This window comes from Diabrotica undecimpunctata, chromosome 5, assembly GCF_040954645.1.
Source record: "Diabrotica undecimpunctata isolate CICGRU chromosome 5, icDiaUnde3, whole genome shotgun sequence".
In the NCBI taxonomy this organism is placed as follows: Eukaryota; Metazoa; Arthropoda; class Insecta; order Coleoptera; family Chrysomelidae; genus Diabrotica; species Diabrotica undecimpunctata.
The window spans coordinates 107201789-107225686 of NC_092807.1; the positions used below are offsets into that span (position 1 = coordinate 107201789).

At 34.4% G+C, this 23898-nt stretch overlaps 2 protein-coding genes across 3 annotated transcripts in view; one reads left to right on the forward strand and one right to left on the reverse strand.

Moving 5' to 3' along the window:
- Positions 1-23898, reverse strand: part of LOC140441658 (SEC14-like protein 2) — a 123857-nt gene that overhangs the window by 71153 nt on the left and 28806 nt on the right. The gene's annotated exons all lie outside the window — the stretch shown is intronic.
- Positions 1-23898, forward strand: part of gudu (Armadillo repeat-containing protein gudu) — a 74015-nt gene that overhangs the window by 24484 nt on the left and 25633 nt on the right. For both annotated transcript variants that reach the window (XM_072532520.1, XM_072532521.1), the window contains one exon: positions 11424-11666. In XM_072532520.1, coding sequence (XP_072388621.1) covers positions 11424-11666 — 243 coding nt within the window. The remainder of the gene's footprint in view (positions 1-11423; positions 11667-23898) is intronic.

Consider the following 23898-nt stretch of genomic DNA (forward strand, 5'->3'; position numbering starts at 1 on the left):
AAATAAAAATATCGGGAAAGAAACCAAAGGCAGAATTTACAAAACAGTTATCAGACCAATAATGACATACGCAGCAGAAACAAGACCTGACACAGGTCATAGAACACATAGAAGCAGCAGAGATAAAACACTTAGAAAAATTGATGGTAAGACACCATGGGACAGAGCTAGAAGTACAGATATACGACGTAGATGCAAGGTGGAGAACATCAAGAACTGGTTAAGAAATAGAAGAGTAGAATGAAACGATCATATAAGTCGAATGACAACAAATAGAGTATTAGAGACGGCAAGAGAAGGCTACCCAATAGGAAGACGATCAGTAGGAAGACCACGAAAACCATGGAACGGCAACTTACTGGAGGCACATTGAAAAACAGACAGAGTCATGTCTATATAAAAAGAAGAAGAAGAAGAAGAAGAAAAAGATACACAGGATAAACATTAAAATAGCTGCAAGAAAGAGAAAATGAATCAGTCATATTATTGTAGAATAGCAGAGGACAGAGTGTTTAGAGAAAATAATGAATCAGTCATATTAATGTAGAATAGCAGAGGAGAGAGTATTTGTCATAGCCTTGGACAAGTGCCCAATTGAAAAAAGAACACAGGTCGTTCAAAAAAGACGGAACTCTAGAAAGGAAATAGAATAGATTTAAAAAAATAATAAAAGCATAAACATGTCTTTTCCTACTCTTTTAATATTGAAAATACGCAAATAGAACCTTGAATTAAAATGTAACCTTTGATATCTGTGATAAACCCATCACCTGAACAATGGCGCCGATGTATAGAGTTGAAATTTTTTACACTTATTTTAACTGTTTATTTTTTTATTATCTATATACCTATGAGTTGCGAACCATATCACAAACTTATTTATTTTCCACAAAGAGGCTCTTTAATACCTTAAATTATTACTATACAAATCTAATTCGAAATATCGTCAAAAAGTAATATACGGCATGTAAAATTTAAATTTTGAATAAAAAGTAAAACATTAGGCATTACTTATGGGGTTGAAAGAACGAGCCTTTACGAAAATTTAAGTACTAAGAAGACCACCACAATCGGGCATATCCAGGGTAATGATTAATTAATTAATCGGCTAATTCTTCAGTCACCCCTTTAATATGATTTTTGTCAAATTGGTCCTTTAATTTAAATTGCTAGTGGAAGCTAAATATTGCCAGCTTCAATAGGGTCGGTTAGTTCTTCTTCTACTTTTACTTTTATTGTGTTGTTTTGGTATATATTTTCGATTGTTTTGATTATTCAAAGAAATTGACATTAATTTGATAGTTTCCATTTTATTAGTACTGATGGTATATAACTAGCATCTGTTGGTACTATATATCAATTTGGACATGTGGAAGTGAGAGCACTCTCTTGTTAGTAATTTCAGTGTAAATTATGACGAAACCAGAAATAACCCATAATATTCTCCCCGTGTGATCTTAGTATTTCCGTTGATTCAATAGTATAGGGTATCCAATATTTTAATCAACGGCATGCCAGAGTTTTATTAGTTTTCATATATATATATATATATATATATATATATATATATATTTGCAAAATAAAGAAGAAAGTTCAGTACAGGCAGTTAAACAGCTGATCTGTCAATTTAGAAGTAAGAGCAAGTACCAACTTGCTAAAAAGCATATTCTTCTTCTTCTTGGCCTTGTGTCGTTCACGTTTGGACATAGGCCTCTCTTAACTCCTTCCATCGGTCTCTATCCTGAGCAACATATTTTCAATTTGTTCCAGCTATTCTTTTAATATCATCAACCCATCTCATCTGTGGTCTTCCTCTTGGTCGTTTACTTTCGTAAGGTCTCCAATGTTGTATTGTAGTATTCCAACGTTGGTCTTTTTGTCTAGCAGTCTGACCCCGCGAAGCTCCATTTAAGTTTGGCAATTTAAATCCAGAAGTGTAATTCGAATCTCTAAAATCAGGATATTTTATATAAAATAGTGATCAAACCAGTGCTAATGTGTGGATACGTGACGAGAACGTATTAATTAGACCAGGATTGCTGGAAAAGCCAGCAGAGGTATTTTCCGACTTACAAGGTCAAACACATATATAAAGATAGCAACGTCTTACAAGAAACTAAATCTCAATGCTAAAGTTGCGCTGGCTTTATCCAAAGACTCTATAATTACTGCATTGCCAAGTTAAATTGGGAGGATGCCCCAAGAGAAAAAATGCCCTTAGGACTTCCACAAATGAAGGGGGAGGTAACATACGGTTAGATTTAGGAATAACGGGACTGTCTATCGACCCATCATATTTATCAACACCTGCTATCCTTCCTACAATCAATACTTATCTGTTGTGGACTATCAAATCAATTGCATGTAATCAAACGAACTAGGCTTAAATAATTATCCTAGGAAAGGCACTTCAGAAATATTGACATAACTTTTATAAACGGAATTTACGTGGATTTATTTTCAATAGGAATGAGGAGAAAAAAAATAAGAAAAGGCAATAGAATCTTGTTGCGTTCGGACTATACGATGACGATGATCTTTATATAAGGTATAGGGAGAAAGAGAGAATAATGTTTATGTTCAATTTAGAACTCGCTGATTTTCACCCTTTTGAATTGGGTATGTATATGTATTACCATAGAAAATAAAAGCAAGAAAACTATAATTATGAAACGAAAAGAGTACAAAATGAAAAGATTATATAAATCCCTTATATTTACACATACTGCTTTACAAAAGGTGAACGAATGAGCATAAAAACACAGCTGTTTTAAAAACTTAATATTATTAGACGAATTTAGGATCAATTTCACTCAAAATATGATATGCTAAAATATGATACGACAGGAAAAAAGGCAATGACTTTTACAGCTGATAGCTTATGAATATTGTCTCGTACTGTTATATAGCAGTTTGTTGTCACATTTTAACCTGTTTATTTTCTTATTATCCATATATGTGTTGTAAACCGATATTACAAGCTCATTTCACAAAGAGACTATATATCAAGTACAGTTATTACTAAACAAATCTGACTCGAAATATCGTCTAAAAGTAAAAGTATGTAAAATTTAAATTTTTATTGAAAAGTAAAAGATTAGTCATTTTATGAAGTTCATCGTGGAAGCCTTCACGAAATTTGAAGTAACAATAAGACCACCGCAATCGAGCGTACTCTGGGTAATGAATAATTGTTAAATCGGTTAATTCTTCAATCACCCGTTGAATATGATTTTTATCAATTCGGTCCTTTTTAGGACCAACTATTCTAATTATGTCTATAAATATTAAGGACATATCTACAGATAAAGACACTCTACTTTACTTAAGCTTATGAGACATATGTGCTTAACACAAATGTGACGTATTTCTACTGCAGGAAGCAAATAGAGGGTTAAACCTAGGGTATTTGGTATTAAGCTGATCGCTGAAAATAACAAAATAAACATAATAAATGCCGGCAAAGAAAAACATAAAATGAGAGAGGACAAACAAGTCAGCTGAGGAAACCTTTCAACGATGTTGAATTTGGATCCACTATCCACGTATATTATGGACAATATTACGGCTCCTGACTGAGGATCTAAGCACAAAACTAATTATAAAATTTGGACAAAAAAATACAACAATGACTAATATACAAAGTGTGTAGACAAGCAAAGCAAAGACAAAGTTGTGGCCTTGCTTAAACCTGACAAAAACCCCAACGACCACAAAAGCTATCGGCCAATATATCTATTTATTTTTTCAGTTATACAAAATACTTCTTCTGCATATGATCCTTAATATAAACCGATATTAGAAGAAAAACTTCAATTGAAAGATAAAAGTGGCTATATATGACAGGATAGATCATGTTCGTTACACATACTGAATCTTGCCCAACACAGCAAAGACGCATATGAAAAATATCAGACATGAGGAGTGGTATTTGTCAATCTAAATTCTGCTTACGACACCTTAAATTAAAGCACATTTCTCCAAAATCTATGTGATATCCCCTTAGGTAATAAACTCACTTGTATTATCCGCGTATGCCTACACAACAGAAGATTTTCCGTATCACTCAATGATAAGAATAGAAGATGAAGTTGGAGAACGTAGTAGAACGGTCTCCTTTGGGGTACCGTAATGGCACCTACACTGTATAATATTTACACAACCCATACCAGTAAATACTAGGACTTTTATTTTGTAGACGATACATCTATTGTTGCACAACCAAAAAATTTTGTTGCTGAAGTGGAGAAAAATCTAAATATCATATCTTAAACACAATAAAAATAGATTATAAATTAATTTTAAGCCAAACCCTGGAAAAAGTCAGGCGGGCTCCTTCAATGTCCCTAACAGAGACGTTTTCACAAATTTGAACATATACCTGAACCAATAGTGTCATGAAATCCTTAAACACACTTTGTAATTCACAGAACTTTGTTTAAAACTAAATGGAAAACTAGAACCAGAAAAATAATATTCTTCGCGAACTTGTCAGCTAAAAATGGGAAGCACATCCTTCCACTCTTAAAACGTAGACGCTTGAACTCTATGCTTCTGCTGCCGAATATACCTTGCTTGTATGGGTGATATCAATACATACTTAACACGTAGATTTAGCTATAAATTAGTCAGCCAAATTCAGCGGATATTAAGACTCACATCCATACATAAGCTCTACAATATCGTAGTTATCAATCCACATAATATCCGAAGATAAGTAGCTAGAGAACAAAAGAAACAAAGTCTAGATTCGTAACATCCACTCCACGAATAACAACCCATTTTATGACTAGAATCGAGGAATAACTAGCTAGACCAACACATCTGCAAGACATACAAAAAAAAATAAGCTGCTTCTCGCCATCTGAACTCTCGAAAGGAACTTCCTTATGGTAGTTATCTTCCTTAAATCTGCAATGAGGACTCTTGCCTTCAAACACCGGTTAACCTGTGTGAATCTGGGGTGATACAAGATTCATTACACTTTCTTAGTTGACTTTGCCATTCCAATCGCTCTTTTCTGAAGGGACAAGGTTTATTTATTTGAACTAAACATGTAAAGTACAGTCAGTAAGCTATTACTTATATTGATCATTGCAAATTTGACACTAACTACACTTATATTGACTACATATTACCCCTAAATAGGAGATAAAACATTCAGTATGTAATATGGGTGAAGTGGTATAATTGTTGTTAGATAAATTAAGCATTCTTCTTTTTTTTGTGCACTACTATCTGTAGTACACAGATAAAACAAGAAATAAAATAATAAAAAATCTGTATAAAAGATATCATAAAACAATGGATAAAATAAAAGAAGTTCTTATCTATCGAATTCTTAAATAAAACGTATGAAGACATACTCACGTTAACAAAATACATTAGGAAATTTCCGCATGTGAAAAAAATCCAATTTGGTAACAAAATCCTTTTGTATCTATAAAGCTATTTTTAGAAAAGCACGTACCTACCAAAAACAGGTAGTTAATAGTATTCATATCTGTTACACAATGTAATGCGTTTGAATGATAACAAAAATAAGGAGTCCATATAAACCGTTCAGACTATACGCGAGAAGTATACAGCTTAATCGCAGAGTTGCCAAACTATCAGAGCTTACTTAAACCGATATACCTATGGTTCCAATATACAATGAAAAAGATCTGAACGACCCCTATAAGATATACACGTGAACTAAGCAATATACATTCATGATACAGGGGTACTTAAGGGCTCCACAAAATTTTTAAAAATTATGAAACTATACACGTTGACGAATCGACAGAGCCAATATTATGGAATGGTCAAGTGAGCTCCGTATATCGGTGTCGACTTGACCACGGAGCTCACTTGAACCTGAATTTTAACATGGGCGGAGTCCACTTTATGCCGTAGATATATATATATATATATAATATATATATATATATATATATATATATATATATAATATATTAATATTTACATGTATATGCATCATATGTAGATGCGGAAGTACTATCAACTTATCTCCGTCTTACTAACGGTGCGCGAAAACGCCGCGCAGAATGTTAAGTGCACCTAGATAGTTGGTACAAGGTTGTGTTTTTGAAGCGAAACTTTTATACTGGCGTTGCATTACTTTTTCTCTATAGTAAAATGCCATGGCAAGCGTCACAAAACTAGCGCCACAAGATGGCGTCGTCACGAAACTAGCGCCACAAAATGGCGTCGTTACGGAACTGGCGCCACAAGATTACGTGGTCACGGGTAGCGTCATAAAATAGCGGTTCTTTATATCGATTCACTACTTTCGATCAATTCATTTCTAGTTATCATATGTTTATTTTAAGCAATCTTGAATTAAAAACTAAAAGCTTCATGAAAAATAACTAAAAAAGTACAGACATTAAATGAGAAGTAAAAAATTAAAATAATATTTGTCAATAAAAGATTCGATTCGCAAAAATGCAAAAACCTGTCAATTAATATTTGAAGGGGGGGACATTATATCATATTTAAGATTGCTGGAGAATGCACCCTCTCACCCCGTATTATCCCTTTATTTTTTTTCAATTACTTTCCCTTCTTTTATTTGATATTTGGATTCTCCTCTTTGTACTAATTTCAGAAATGTGTAACACATGATGCTTGAAGTTATTAGTTTATGAGAAAAATAAATACAAAAGCAATAACACTCGATTGAAAAAAATTTTTTTTTTAACAATTTTATTACAAACATTTAAAATGAACCTTTCAATACCAAAAATTCATACAAAAATTGTTCAAAATGACTGCCATTCACTTCCATATAATAGTACTGTACTATTTTGAATTGACATTGCACAAATTCTTCTCTGACATTGCTTAACGCGTCTGCATTTAATTGTCGACATTCATCCTTTTTTGTCGTAAATCATCTAGAGATTCTGGTTGAGTAGCATAAACTTTTTGTTTTTAAATACGCCCATAAGAAGTTTAAGGATGTAACATCCGGTGACCTAGGTGACCAATCCATCATCTGTCCTCTTCTATCTTTTTTTTTGGAATGAGGTGGAAAGATTCGAAACCGACTAAAGAAGGTTTTCCTAGTACTGTTGGATTCAACCAGAAGGCAGGACCACACGAGAACGGCACAGAGTTCTCACGAAATCCAGGCCCCCATCGTGCGCCCCTGTCAGGTCGCCTACCAACTAAAACCACCCCCTCTTCGACGCTGAATATCCCCGGACGAGTTCATTAGGGAACGAAACATGGGGACATCCCGCGAGGTCTGGAAGGGTCTTCTTGTAGAAGATCTTAGGGCTTTTTCCTACGATGTATACCTAATAACGACACACACCTAGGGGAGGGTCTGATTCCCTTTCGGAAAGAAAAGGGGAAAGAGGTTCGAAAACTGATGTTATTATAGAATTAAGAAGAAGAGGAAGATGAAACAAAGAGAAAAGTCTACACCCTTAGTGTCTCTGGTTACCTGTCGATATGGAAGCTGGTTCCTACCGGAACAAGATTATGACAGATTAGTTTTCCACTGCAGTTTTGGCACTAAAGGAGTTCTTGTCGCTTAGTACCAAGAATAGGGGCAAAGTGCATTAAAAGTTGTATGGATTAGATATGCGTAAGTAATTTTTTACTATTGTTGTCTATTTAATTATTATTCTAATATATGTGACGTATATATCCGATATAGCTGCTCTGTGTATATTAAGTAAGGTTGTTTGTAGGTAACAGGTGTACCTGCTATAGGTATATTCAAAGCAGAAAAAAGTGAGGTAAAGATAAATTTATTTATAGGTATCCTCTTGTGTAGTCCGAGAAAAACCGCTCTCACCCAGCTTGTTCAGCCCTTTTAAGTATGGTCTTTCTTTTCAGGATCTCCGTTATGTGGTCTGTTATGATTTCGAAGTTCTCCTTGTTGGTCATAGCTACCTGTATATTGTTGTTGGGAGTAGTCAACTCTATGCTCAGCGCCCTCCCTTTCGCCGAATGTAGAGCATATGTCATCGTTGGTTTTCTTGCTTATGTGTAAGACCTAAAAGATCCATGTCCGGTCAGAAATTGTGTAAAATAATATTCACTCGTTTAAACTTACAGCTGTACCAAGCCACCACATCAGAGATTAGCGTTTTGGTCCATTGAGCTTTTGTAGTCTGTGCCTCCCATTCCCTCTGTCATTCTGCTAGTAGTTGCTCTCGTACGGCCGCTCTTACCTGGGGTAAGTGGCCGTTCCGGTTATCATATAACATATGCCGCTCTTTGGCTAAGAGGTAAATGAAGAGCGTACCAGCGATTGTCTGTAGAGAGAGGGTGGAAGTGGTTCGGTGGTTCGTAACTTTGAAAAGGGGTTTCCTCTGTGCTCTATTGATAATATTTTTGTACTTTTGATATCTCAGTACATCTATTGAGACGGGGATTTCATATAGAAGGGTCGATTGTACAACGTGTAAGTACAATCTTCTCTTGTTGCTGCTAGGCCCACCTATATTGGGTATTATTTTCTGGATGGCTGCTGTCTGTTCGTAAGCCTTTTTAACCACTCTCGAAAGGTGTCTCGTGAAACGTAGGCCTCTGTCTAAATCAATGCCTAGATATTTAGCACAGTTCGTTGATTTTAGCTGATTACTACCAAGTTGGAATATCAAATCTAGCCCGGCTCTCGGAGCTTTCAGGGTGACCACTTCGGTCTTGGTGCCTGCAATTTCCAGGTCGTTATTCGTCATCCACCTATTTACTTTACTGAAGCAGTCATTTACAGTGTCTACAATTTCCCAATACATGTCACTTGTTACTAATATAACTAAGTCGTCGGCATAGGTTATTCCATAACGTCGGGACTAATAGGGAGCCTTGTGGTACGCGGGCTGTTAATGTAATCTTAGTGTTTCTAGCCACTGAAACATATCTTTCACTTAAGTACCCCTTTATGATGTTTATTAAATATCCCGACACTTTGGCAGATTCTAATTTGCTTATGATGTGCTCCCAGTTGGCAGAGTTAAAGGCATTCTTCACATCAAACATTACTAAAACGACCCATCTTTTTGTTGTGATCCTTGTGTCCTCTTCTAGCTAACCAACGACCGGGAAACGTTTCGTTTAAAAATTGTCACACAGGTAAAGCAAAGTGTGGAGGAGCTCCATCATGTTGAAATACAACCAAATCTTAGGAAAGGTTATCATCATTTTCTACTAGTGTTCTAATACGATCAACCACTTGCCTAAGTAATTCAAAATACGATGCCCCATTACGTTTGACCTCTGAGGATGCTCTGTGTGAAATTCACGTACAACATGTGATAACTGTCAGCCCAGTATCGGCAATTATATCTGTTCACAAAACCATTTCATGAGAATGAGCATTCAACCGAGAAGAAAATATTGTTTAACAATTGTGGATTGTTAATGATGTATTGTCATTAATTCGCAAAATTCGAGACGACGATCAAAATCTTCTTCATTTAACTCTTGTACTAATTTAATTTTATATGGATGAAACTTAAATTTATGGAGGACTGTAGAAGATGAAACACCGATTGCTCTGCTTATTGTGGACAGTGATTGCTCAGCCTTTAAGTTAACTTCCCTTTAAACAGCTACTTGGATTCTCTTCGTTATTTACAAGTACCTGTTGCTCTAAATTTCCGCATCAGTTAATCAGTTCAATCTCATACTTATGAGTTGCTTGTCTTTTGTGGTGTGTTTCATTATACACACGTATCAAAATAGGCTGGTACAAGTTATAACAAATTGACATTGGCCATTAACCGATTAAAATAAATGTCCAAATATCGAAAATCTTTGATAAAACTTTAATAAAAGGTGAAGTTGTTTTTTCTTGGTTTTTGTAGGTACTACAAATAGTTACAGTCAATTAAGGTGAAAGAGATATTATCTTGTTAAAAGAAACATTGTTTACCTTATAAACTAATCACTTCAAGCCAGATGTATTTATACATTTTTGAAATCAATACAAAAAGAAGAATCCAAATGTAAAATAAAAAGGGGAGAAGTAATTTAAAAAAAATAAAGGGATGATACGTGGGGTGAGACGGTACATTTCCCAGCAACCTTAAATATGATATAATATCTCCTTCTTCAAATAATAATTGACGTGTTTTTGCGTTTTTCCTAAAAATTAGAGGTTCAAAAGTTATTTAAGATGGATAGTTTTATCTGAAGGGCACTGCATATATAATTTAATATTTCGTTTGAATTTGACAGGTCTGTCAAAAGTAAACAGCGTATACTTTGTTATTACGCCAACAGGTGGCGTTAGGAGCAAGCATGATCATTCATTTATTTATTTGAATATAATTTAATTTGTTTAAAATATAAACAATAAATAAATAATAAAATTACTTTATTTAATTTTAAAAATATTATTTAAATTTTAAAAATACAGAAATTTTTTTTTATTTAATACATATCAACATTATATTAGAGTCACAAATCATTTTGTTACTAAAATTATGATTTAATAGGTTATTGTCACTGGACAGTCTCCTGCAAATATCTTGTAATCTAATTAAACAATTTACTTATTGTAATCCTTATTACAGATTGTAAATAAATGGGATGGGATGGGATAAAAAAAATACAGAAAACATGGTATCAAGCTTCGCGTTAGTCTACTTTATCGCCTACTATAATATTTTTTTTTAAGATCCTCGATCTCTTTGCATTTCTCTACGAAGTATTTTCCTTTGCCTGCTATATATTTTCCTGAACTTGGGGTTAATCTCTTTGTATTTTTTTTTATCTTTGTTTTCTTAGGTTGTCTCTGTTGTTTTATCATATTCAGTATCTCGTTTTAAGTCATTCATCCATTCACTTTTCCTTGCATAAGTCTTTCTTTACATGGTTTCCGGAAATAATGTCTCAGTCGATTCCAGTCTATGCTGTTTGTTACAGTTTATGTGCAGTTCGTGTTGAAGGCATTCACGTTAGGTCCTTTAAGCTTTCTTGTTTCTATTGTAGAGATGTGATGACTTAATATTTTTAAGTGTTAGTCTAATCCTGGCGATAAGTGGGTTTTGATCTGCTCCTGGATATGCGTTTACATTTTAGCATTACGACATATTTCATTCATTATAAGGTAGTCTATCTGATTTCTAACTAGTTAAAACTGTCTACGTAATATTTTTGGTACAGACTCTCCAAAATTTCAAATTTAAGAGAAATTGACATAATAATGCGTCGTAATAAAAAATTGACAAAATTGATAATTGACACAACATCATAATGCGATATGAGCGTTTGTTTTTTTATTATTATATTTTTTCCATTCTCAAGTATAGTTCGACTATGAAAAGACCCTACAGGCCGTAGGTCGTAGATAAATAGTGAGACCAGAGTGGTGTCATGCGACCCTACGATTCCCTAAAAATGCGGGCTCATATGGCACTCAACGTAATATGATTATACTTTAATTATTATTTTAGGTAAATATAGCAAAAGCTGCCACTAGAGCCTTATGGTCCGTTTCTAAAAGTAAGAAGAATATACGAGTAATGATGAAAAGTGGTTCCGTGCCCCTACTAGCCAGACTGCTGAAATCGGATCATATGGATGTGGTGGTACCAACTATCGGAACGATCTCTCAATGTGCCATTGATCCCACTTATCAATTGGCTATTCAGACTGAAGGAATGATTAAGGATATAGTTTTGCATCTATTTTCTGAGGTAATTAAAGTATATTATGTTTATGATTAAGGTCATCAAGCAGCGGATAATATAGTAGTTATACAAAAATATATTAGTATATTACATTTATCATAACGTGATGTGCAGTTACTTCAGATTGATCTGCACCCCCAAAAGACAAATTCAAAGCAAATTCAAAAAATTGGAAAAAATTTGAGAAGGTATATGTGATGACTAGAAGTATTTTGACAACTTTTAAACAAACTTCATGTTTTCGTTTTTGAAAAAACTTAAAAAAACTACTTTTTTTCAAGTTTAGGGTGCATTTATTAATTTTAAAGTACATCGATGGTTGCATTTCTATGAGATTATTTTACTTTACAAAAATATTGGGATCTCTAACCATACGGGAAATTATAGTATGAACAGCTTCTCTAATTATTCTCTTTAAATGGTCAACATATAATTATTCAAATGACCGTTAAAGTTATACCTTCTGCTTTAAGTAACCGTGCAAGTAAAAAATAGAGTGGATTTAAATCAGGAGACCGTGGAGGCCGACAAATTTCAGAGAAATGATGACAAGCTTTTTAATTAAAATATTTTTAATGTATGTACATACATATTTTATGTACATATAATCTGCTGTAACATAGGGCACCATCCTACTCCAACAATATCTGCTGATGTTCAATTAGGCGAATGTTATCAATAAAATCACTTATTTCATTGTTTAAAAAGCACAAATAGCAATTCACATTTTGGGTTTTTTGAAAAAAGAAAGGTCCAATTATTTGATATTTATAAATTCTCACCACACATTTGTTTTGAACACAAAATGCGGATTCGCATTTCTTACGAATGGCAGTTTTAGCTGGAAACTCTCTCATTTATTGAAAATTTTGCTTTATCAAAAAAAATAATGCATCTTGTTCTTCGAACTTTTCTTGCTAGCCCTAACAGAATTCCAATCGTCTACCATTATCTCCTGGTCTTAAAGTCTGAATTTTGTGAGATTTCCAAAGGTGATATTTGTGTTTTTTCAGTGTCTTTGAAATTGTATCATTTTTATCTTCTCACAAACAAATACTCATTTAAACATACGTTTGTTCTCCAACATTCTGTAACATTTCACTAGTTATGCTGTTACAGTATTGTAAAACTTTCTAGCGTAGATCAGCAATGTTTTGTAGATTTATCTGATATATCTTGAACTTAACGTAATCATCAGATTAAGACAAATATGCACAGAGCATATTTGATATATTTTCTGCAACAAGCAAACTTTCTGATATTTTTGTATATAAAAAAACGAAATAGAATATGTTCACGCCTCTATCTAATTCAAGTTTATTGTATGCATTTTTACAATCCGGCAACATAGTGGCGTAGGGAGATATATTGTGCCATATGTGAAGATAAGGCGAGTCCCTTAAGGCACCCCAAAGAAGACAGCACTCAAGTACGAGACGGGATCGGTGACACAACATTAGAGCGAGCGGACATAATACTTAATAAGCGTTATATATATTCATGTATTGTGTAATTCAAAATAAAATCAGTTTTGTTTTCGCACGGAGTTTGATTATTAACCAGCGGCACAAGCGAAGTGCATATCAAGCAAATCCATGGTCTATTCGAGCCGAATCATCAAATTTTTGTGTTAAAACAGTGTAAATTCACCGAATTCCGAACTCATATTTGTGTCATCATATTAGCGGGCGAAATAGTGCATTCATAGTGGCCCGAGCGCGTTATAGACTGTCGAACGTTGTTCTTAAGACAGTTACATAATTGGACAACTGGGGGTTTAAAATCTGTGAAGACCTGAGGCGAAGATTCTTGGCGCCAGGAGGCTAGAGCTGTTACAATAAACATACAATATTTTGGTGAGCATATCCATTTCACATTTCCTTTTATTTATCAGTCTTTGTACCTTTATTCTGCACATGTGATAATTCTGAGAACGTTAGGGTCGAATATCAAGCGATTTATGTTCTGTTTCTGTTTACTGTTTAATTCATTATAAAATTATGGAGAATTTAAAGCGAAAAAGGGGCGGTTTTAAATGCAAACTCACAATATTTTCGAAATTTATATTAGCGTTAAATGATAAAATAACTAAGGGTGAAACGATTTCAGATTTAGAAGTATTACAGGCTATTGAAATGGTAAATAATATAGAACATTTACAGGGCGAATTCGATGAAGTTCAGGGGCAAATAGAAAATACGGTTCAATTTGAATTATTAGAGGATGAATATACGGAACGCGAAGAATTCTATAACAAATATTATTCACAATTAGCGGTAGCGCGAAAAATCATTCGCGATAGTCAACAAGTAGCTTGTATAGAAAGCGATAAAGCAAGTGAGCGCTCTAAGAATTCATATACAGGGCATTGTATTGAGCTTAAACCTATCGAGTTACCAAAATTTGATGGTAATTATAATAATTGGTTAGATTTTGCAGATCTTTTTGAATCTTTAGTTAACAGAAATGAGTACTTAGACAATATAAGGCGTTTTCATTATTTACGAAGTTCATTACAGGGCGGTGCGGCGCAGGTCATACGAACATTAGAGTTTACCGCCGAAAACTATGCAGTTGCGTGGAAATTAATTAGGGAAAGGTACGATAATAAGAGATTATTAATTTCCAATCATGTTAATGCCTTATTTAATATAGAGTCAATACATAAAGAGTCATCTAATAGATTGCGGCAATTAGTTGACATTTTTTCGAAACATTTATACGCGTTAAAGCAGCTAGGGCTACCTACTGATTCGTGGGACATACTCCTTATTCATATTATTTCTTGTAAGTTCGATACATCGACTTTACGCGCATGGGAGAATAGCAAAACACATAATGAAATTCCTAGTTTTGATGATTTTAAAACGTTTTTAAAATCAAGGGCGGACCTTTTAGAATCTCTTGAGGTAAATCAAGCTGAAAGGCAAAATACACGAAATATTTCTCAGGCGGGCGCGTATTCACGGAATACGAAATATTCACATAACATTCGCGGTCTATATTCATCACAGGGAACTTTAAATAAATCGGATAATACACAGTGTTGCCCTATTTGCAAAAGGGAACACAACATTTATCAATGCGGCGAATTTTCAAAACTTTCATCTAGGGACAGGTTTGATAAAGTAAGACAGGTCAATCTTTGCACGAATTGTCTTAAACCTGGACATTTCTATAAGCGGTGTAGACAATCAACATGCAAGAAATGTGCGTCAAAACACCATACGTTATTGCATCCAGATAGGTCAAGCGAACAGAACGCAGCTTTAGTTCATCAACCGGTAGAAAACACGAGCGATATACAATCTGCAGATAATATACAAGGTAGTTTAAACACTACCAATTTATCAGTTTCGGCAGTTAGCGCTGCAGATCAAACTATACTGTCCACAGTATTAGTTAATATTTTTGACGGCCAAGGTAAGGCATACATAGTGCGAGCTTTGTTAGATTGTGGTTCACAAAGCTCATTCATAACCGAAAATTTATGCGATAAACTTAGATTAAAAACGACAAGCGCGAATATATCAGTCATGGGCATAAATAATATTGCATCTCCCGTTCGATTCAAATGCGAAATAAATATACAGTCGCGTAGCGATATAACTTTTCATACAACTTTAAATTGTTTCGTAATACCAGAAATTACGGGGTGCGTGCCGGCATCTGAAATAAACATTAGCGATTTGCAGATACCTAAACATTTAAAATTAGCGGATAATTATTTTCATAAACCACAAAGGGTCGAATTGTTGATAGGAAGTGATCTATTTTGGCAAATACTGGGCGCAAACAGAATTAGTTTAGGTAAAAATAAACCATTCATGCAAGAAACAATGTTTGGCTGGATCATAGCAGGGCCGTATATCAGCCAAAACAAAGCATCAGAAAAGCGACTAACTAAGTGTAATTTCACAAACACAATCGAAGTTACAGAACAGCTAAGTAAGTTCTGGGAACTTGAAGAGGTTTTCAATGGAAAACCTGCACTCTCGGGCGAAGAAATTGCATGCGAAAAACATTTCGAAGATACGGTGAAACGCGACGCGACAGGCAAATTCATAGTATCATTGCCATTCAAGGAATCGATAAGTTCACTCGGTGATTCATTTCGTCAAGCAAAAAATAGATTTTTAAATCTCGAGCGTAAGTTGAATAAAGATGCCAATCTTAAAACTCTTTATAGCGAATTCATCCAGGAATATAAAGAGTTAGGACATATGAAAGGTTTATGCAGAATTACGGAAGCGGCAACAGACTTTAGGGTAAATACTACATTTTATTTTATGCCACATCATCCAGTTTTAAAAGAAAATTCTTTGACGACACGTTTGCGCGTTGTGTTCGATTGTAGTGCGCCAACTACAAACGGCATTTCATTAAATAGTATTCAAATGGCCGGACCAACCTTACAAAATGATTTACTCTCCATTTTATTGCGTTTTAGAACACACTTATATGTAGTTAGTGCGGATATAGAAAAAATGTACCGTCAGGTATTGGTTGCAGATGATCAAAAATCCTTACAATGTATCTTATGGCGAAATAATCCGGAAGAACCGATTGAAATATTTCAGTTACAAACAGTTACGTACGGTATGAAATGCTCTTCTTACTTAGCGATTAAATGTCTAATGACATTGGCAGAGGAGCAAGAAGCTAAAAATCCTAACATTGCTAGCATTATTAAATCCGATTTTTATGTGGACGACCTTTTGACAGGTTTTGATTCAAAACAGAAAGCGCGCGAGGTATGTAAACAACTTTTTGAGGTCCTCAAAGGCGGAGGATTTACATTGCGTAAATTCTATTCAAATGATCCTGAAATATTAAGAGATATACCGGATAATTTAACTACGGGTTCCGTTATTCAATTCGGTGAAAACGAGAAGGCGAAAACTTTGGGATTATTGTACTCACCGCAATCAGATACTATGTTTTATAGCATAAGTTCATCTCTAGGCCATATAATCACAAAGCGAACTTTATTATCGGACATAGCTCAAATTTTTGATCCCTTGGGTCTATTAAGTGCGTGTACCATCATAGCGAAAATTATGTTACAACAACTATGGCTCGAGCGTCTTTCATGGGATGATCCCATACCGGAGCATTTAGCAAATAATTATTTACAGTTTAGGAATAAATTAGGAAGCTTAAACAATTTAAAAATATCTCGGCATGTTATATGTTCTAGTAAGGTCAAACTAGAACTTCATGGATTTTGCGACTCCTCAGAAAAGGCATACGGTGCTTGCATATTCATTAAATCTACCGATTCGTTAGGCAGGTCGTATTCATTCTTATTATGTGCAAAAAGCAAGGTTGCGCCCTTAAAGCCAGTTACCTTGCCGCGTTTAGAGCTCTGTGGAGCAGTAATTTTATCGCGTTTGACCAATAAGGTCAAAAATTCATTAAATGTGCAATTCGATACGTGTTACCTCTGGACAGATTCATCGATAGTACTTAGTTGGTTGAAAACAGCAGCCAATGCATTGAAGACGTTTGTTAGTAACCGCGTAGCAGAGATCCAGGAAACCACTTCGTTTGCGCAGTGGCGTCATGTGCCAGGCAAGGATAATCCTGCAGATCTAGTGTCCAGAGGCGTGGAACCAGATAAAATAATGGGGTGCAACTTATGGTGGCATGGACCGGAGTGGATCATGCAAGATTCAGATAAATGGCCAAATTTACAAGTTGTCCCCACTGAAACAAGCGAAACGAGGAAAAACATAAAGGTTTTTACGAATAAACTTGATGAAACACAGAATACGGAAGTATTTTCATTTGAGCGCTTCTCTAATATTTTACGTTTAAAAAGAACCGCTGCATATGTGTTCAGATTCATCCGCATGTGTAAAAATAAGGAAAGAACTTCTGAACCCCTTTCTTTGGATGAAATACATTCTGCATTTAATCGTATTCTAAAGCTGTGTCAATCACAGTCATTTTCTAATGAAATAAAGCATTTGAACCAAAAGGGATCTTTAGATAAAAACAGCAAACTTATAAATTTATCTCCATTTCTTGATGATCAGGGCATCATGAGAGTAGGCGGGCGTTTAAAGCATTCCAAATTTACATATGACAAAAAACATCCCATCATTTTAGCGGCAGATCATATAGTTACATCGTTAATATTTAATCATTTTCACAAGGATCTTATGCATGCTGGTCCTCAGCTTTTACTTGCAACTATAAGAGAAACTTTCTGGCCGTTATCAGGAAGAAATTTAGCGCGACGTAGCGTACACAAATGTGTAAAATGTTTTAGATTAAAATCTAAATCCATTCAGCCAATAATGGGTGACCTACCTGCCCAGCGTCTCGCAGGTGGCCCACCATTTATTGTAACAGGTGTTGATTATGCGGGCCCTTTCTTAATTCGCGATAGAAAGGGTCGAGGTTGTAAACTAATAAAGAGTTACATGTGTCTTTTTATTTGTTTTTGTACGAAGGCCATACATTTAGAATTAGTTACAGAACTGTCTAAGGAATCATTTCTGTTGGCCTTTAAAAGATTTATTGCGCGAAGAGGCAAGCCTCAAAAGATGGTCTCCGACAATGGAACCAATTTTATAGCAGCTAGTTCGGAGTTAAAATTGTTAAGCAAATTTTTAGAGCAGCACACTCCCGCGATAAGAGAATCCTTGCTAAAGAATAATATTTCGTGGTCCTTCATACCTCCCTATTCTCCACATTTTGGCGGACTGTGGGAAAGCGGAGTAAAAACAGTTAAGCATCATTTGCATAGGGTTTTGGGAAACGCGCACTTAACGTTCGAGGAATTTTATTCGTTGCTTGTGCAGATTGAAGCTATAATAAATTCCCGACCCATTCATCCTTTATCCTGTGATCCAAATGATCTCTCCCCATTAACTCCTGCACATTTTCTCATCGGAAGACCACTTATTACCAATCCAGATCCAGATTTGCGTCATGTTCCAGTTAATCGGCTCTCAAAATTCCAGCATATTCAGCAGCTTTCTCAGCATATATGGGAACGATGGAACAAAGAATACATCTCCGAACTACAAAAACGCACGAAATGGACTACTACTAACGGTGAAGTTGCGGAAAACACGTTAGTGCTCATAAAAGAGGACAATTTACCTCCATTAAGGTGGAAGTTAGGTCGCGTGATCGAACTTTTACGCGGCAGTGATGGTGTAGCCAGAGTTTTTAGGATAAAGACAGACAATGGTATCATAACTCGTTCTTTTTCCAAGGTGTGTCCGCTACCCGTTTCGGACTAAGTGTAGTTTAAACATTTGAACATTTAGCGTTAGCAGACGATTTTGTTGGCAGTGTTTGCCAAGGCGGGGGCCATGTTCACGCCTCTATCTAATTCAAGTTTATTGTATGCATTTTTACAATCCGGCAACATAGTGGCGTAGGGAGATATATTGTGCCATATGTGAAGATAAGGCGAGTCCCTTAAGGCACCCCAAAGAAGACAGCACTCAAGTACGAGACGGGATCGGTGACACAACATTAGAGCGAGCGGACATAATACTTAATAAGCGTTATATATATTCATGTATTGTGTAATTCAAAATAAAATCAGTTTTGTTTTCGCACGGAGTTTGATTATTAACCAGCGGCACAAGCGAAGTGCATATCAAGCAAATCCAGAATATATAAAAACATTAAAATAAAGCCAGAAATTGGATACAATCCATTTAAATTTTATTGGTATTTTACAATATATGAAAATCCCTTTAATATCGGAGAGAAATACTCATTTATTCGTAGTTTAAATGGAAATACACGTCGCTGTTAGATCTTCTGGGTATTTAACACTATAAAAATAACAATATAATCCCTTTAATGACTTTATGAGATAGAAAACACAAATTTGTTGTTGGAAATTTTAAAAGGTATAGTTAATATTCGGCGTTTTAAAAATATTAAAAAATTTGTCGGCTCTCAAATCGTCCCCAAACAGGTACTAGAAGATAATCGTACCCTTAATTTCTACCGATGCTGATTACGGTACTTTGATGACACTCGAACAGGGGATTCCAATTTCCGAAAAAGAAAAACTTGAGTTTAGGAAAGTTTAAATTTATTTTCATTTTGTAATAACTACTTGCAAGTTGCAAGTGTAATATCCTGGGTAAGTATGGTAAAATTCGGCTAAGGGGAGAAAGGATCACTCCCAAAAGAATAAAACCACTAAAATAAACCGCTGTAATAAACTCGTCCTATATGGTTACTGGGATTTACCTCTGCGAGCGGATTTACATACTGGTCCACTAGTTCGAATTGGTTATGATTTCGCCCTCGCGGATTTACAAGAGGATAGGAAAAAAAACAGAATAGGGGCTGAAGGATACTCCGATGCAGCCCTGTAGAGAGTCATAGGTTATTGGCTTGTGTTAGAAGCCGGGAAGATGTACAAAGCAAAAATGTGTTCTCTTCTTGTCTCTATCTAACGGTAAAAAAAACAAGCCACTTCCAACTTATTATGTATTTAACAAAACGTAAATTTACAACTACTACACAAGATGTACAAGAAAGCTAGTATTGGTTATTAAATTTTGCGAAGGGAGACGAGAAGAGTGTTTACTAAGGGAGTTAAAAGGCGGACAACCTACTATTAAGTGTTTCCCCAAATAGTTAGTATATATTGTTCGTTACCTTAGCGTACTTAGGCCCTAGCTAACGAATACGCCTTGTAGTTCAAACTGTACAGTACTTCGCCCGAACAGTACTCTCTGGCTCGGTTGCCCGAACTCTACTGCCTGGCTCGGTCGCCAGCGCCCTACTGCCTCGTTGACCAACTTCTTTTGTTTTTATGTATCGCCGACGCGTACCCTAAATTATTTCGTCACAGTCCGAAGTGGAGCTTTGCTTCTTACCGTTTTTGCTGATTATGCCGTCTGCTCCACGTGTTAAAATGGATCATGCCATGTGAAATTTCCTAACTCAGCTCAATTCTTATCGTTGGTGTGTTGCTTCGTTTTTATTATTTTTCAACGAAGGTCTTCACATTTTGTAATTTTTAAACATTCGGAGCTTGTGTTAAACTAGGTCAAATTGTTATTCTTTGTTTAATTTGAAATGTATGCGTTAAACATTTTTTTATTCTTTCTTTAATTTGGAGAATATAATGATTATTTAATTAAATATAATTATTTGTTTGTTCTAGGCTAACTAACCCTTATTTTGTTTTTTTTTTATTTTCTTGCTATGTTGACTTGTTACATACCGGGCTAACTGATTATAGATTGCATTTGGGGTGGGGTTGTTTCCCTTAGGTATGTGGCTGATACATTACACAAGCCAAACATTATGGAATACTCTAAAAGTTTTAATGAACGTAGAAAACCTGTATTAATGATAGAATCTTAGAAATTTACAAAATATAAAGAGTTAAAAAGTGGTAAAGTGTGTTGAAGATGTGCCATTCGCTCCTGTAAAGCTAAAATGTATACTGTCGGTGCCGAAATACTAGAACATACTCATGAAAAAAAATTAAAACAACAAAATATGCGAGAAGCCTTTAGACCAAAAAGTAGAAGAGATGCTATTGCGTATCTCAAAAAAAGGAAGGATTTAAAAATTCCTTAATAAAAAGTGTATATTAAAACGCTGTTGGGCTACATCACAGAAAGTTTTCAGAATAACTATTCCATCATCAGTGCTATCCCAGAATAAGTATAACCTTAGGTTACATTAAGGTGGCCATTCTATGGGATCGCGTCATCCAAGCCATCGTCCGAGAAAAAGGGTGCTTAAATAATTTCGGATTTTGCGTGCATAGTGTGACGAAGGTCCGTCTTGCTGAAATGTGATGTCTTGGTGAATATTGTGGACTATTTGTGACTGTGTCGGTTATTGCAGTTATTAGTTTATTCTGACATTAGCTGACATTCTGAAAGTGAACGTGGCCATTCAAATGAACTGTGACTTCATCTTTAAATCAAACATGCTTCTATTATCGGGATTTTGTTTAACAGTAGCAGTCATAATTTCACAATATTTCCTTTGTCTGTCTGAATCGTCTTCCATTAGTTTGTAAATGATTTGCAGTTTATGTGAATGCTATTTATATACATTTTAAGAATTTTCAAAACTGTCTTTGGCTGACATCGCAATCACTTGCTATATTTCTGCTTGATAAGGATGAATACTAAGCCATGTATTAATCTAAAATAGCCTCTGTATTATTTTTTTATTCTTTAATGTTTATCCAGTATTAAGTCATTTGTTTCTGAGCTGATTTATTCTATTACGCTCTGATATTTTTGTATAGATTAAAAGTGTCATGTTGTTTCTCATATCAAGGAATTATACTTCTTTACATTGGATCTGGTTCTCTCAGGTTATTTTGTTTATTTCTTGCTACTTTTCTTCGTCTTTGTTTCTGTTTTAGTCAGTTTTCTTTATTACAACATAAATATGTTACTAACTGTATATTGTAGGTATATTATTGATTATCTTTATTTATTTGCTCATTTACTATTCACAAAGTTACGATAATATTGTCAAATTTGTAAATCATTTACGATATTATCTAAACCACAGCCACCTACAATAACTTTAGGTAGCTGTGTTTAAACCCTTTAGAATATTTACAGATGCTTCTGCTAACAAAAACAAAGCCATCAAAACTTTTTTCAAAATTTATTATTATTAAACAAAGTTGAGATAATTGCAGAGTAAACCTCACAATGTATTTACTTGACTTGTATGTCAGGTAAAACGTTCAAGGACGTGAATGAGTTATTAAAATAAGAAAATAAGTAAATTTCACCATCATTTTCGAATATGCTCAAGGTCGTTCAAGGTCTGTACAACCATCGAATGGTTAAGTTAGTTGACTACTTAATATGCTATACCTACTAATGATTTATAAAAATACATTTTTATAAAAACTAGTAATTTAAAGGTATATTGGATATTATAGAATTATATTTTGATCATAACTGATACTAATGGTTGAATGCCGTATATAAATAATTAATTGGTCAATTTGAAATAGCTTAATTATCAAGAAAATGACATTAGTAATGCAAGGCAATTGAAAGGTAAATTATAATAGCTGGGGTCAAGAGTACACAAGTATCGTAGAGAACGCAAAGATTGATATATATATATATATATATATATATATATATATATATATATATATATATATATATACATATATATATATATATATATATATATATATATATATATATATATATATATATATGTATATATATATATATATATATATATATATATATATATATATATATATATATATATATATATATAAAATATAAAATTAGTTTTTCTTGGGTTTAGGTTCAATAAATTATATTAAACGTGGAACTAGATTTTATTTTCCATAGAAATCAACGTTTCAGCAGGAAACCCTTGCCTTTGTCAAGATTCTAAAATGTACAAGATTAAGAAACAAACATTTAATAATTAAATGAATTAAAAATGTTTAATGAACATCTTCAGCTCACAATTGAAACCGAGACAGGTCTTAGTATACCATTTTTAGACACAAAGGTAATAAGAACAAATGACAACATTCTGACATTGGATTGGTACCAAATGCCAACAGCATCGGGCAGGTATATGAATTACTTTTCAAACAACACCACTCGTCAAAAATATAATACAGTATTGGGTATGAAAAACAGGGTAATGTCCATTGTTGATGATAATTTGTTACAAAAAAATCTGGACATATTATACAAATTTTTTCGAAATAACGGCTATCCTAAACATATTTTAAAAAAAACTCATTTACAGCAGTAATTTCTGATGGTCCTGTCCTTGACTCTAACAATGAGTCAATCAAATACAAAAAACTCCCCTTTATTAACGGTCTAACTCAGTCTGCCATATCCATATTTAAAGATGTTTCCAATATTAATATAGCTAAATACAATACCATAAATAGCAAACAACTTTTTTCTAAAATTAAAGACCCAGTACCAACCTTACATAGGAGTAATGTGGTATATGAAATACCGTGTCTAGGATGTGAAAAAAGGTACATTGGCCATACATCGCAGTGGCTAAAACAACGTATCACACAGCATAAAAGTGATTGCCGCATAGGAAAAAATTGTTGTCGAGTACTACAAGAACACCGGTCATCTGTTAGACTACAACAATGCTCATATTTTGGCACAGACTGAAAATTACAAAAGTAGGTTAGTTTTGGAGATGTACCATATTAACAAAAATAAACAAACTTTAAATTATAAAACAGACACGGTGC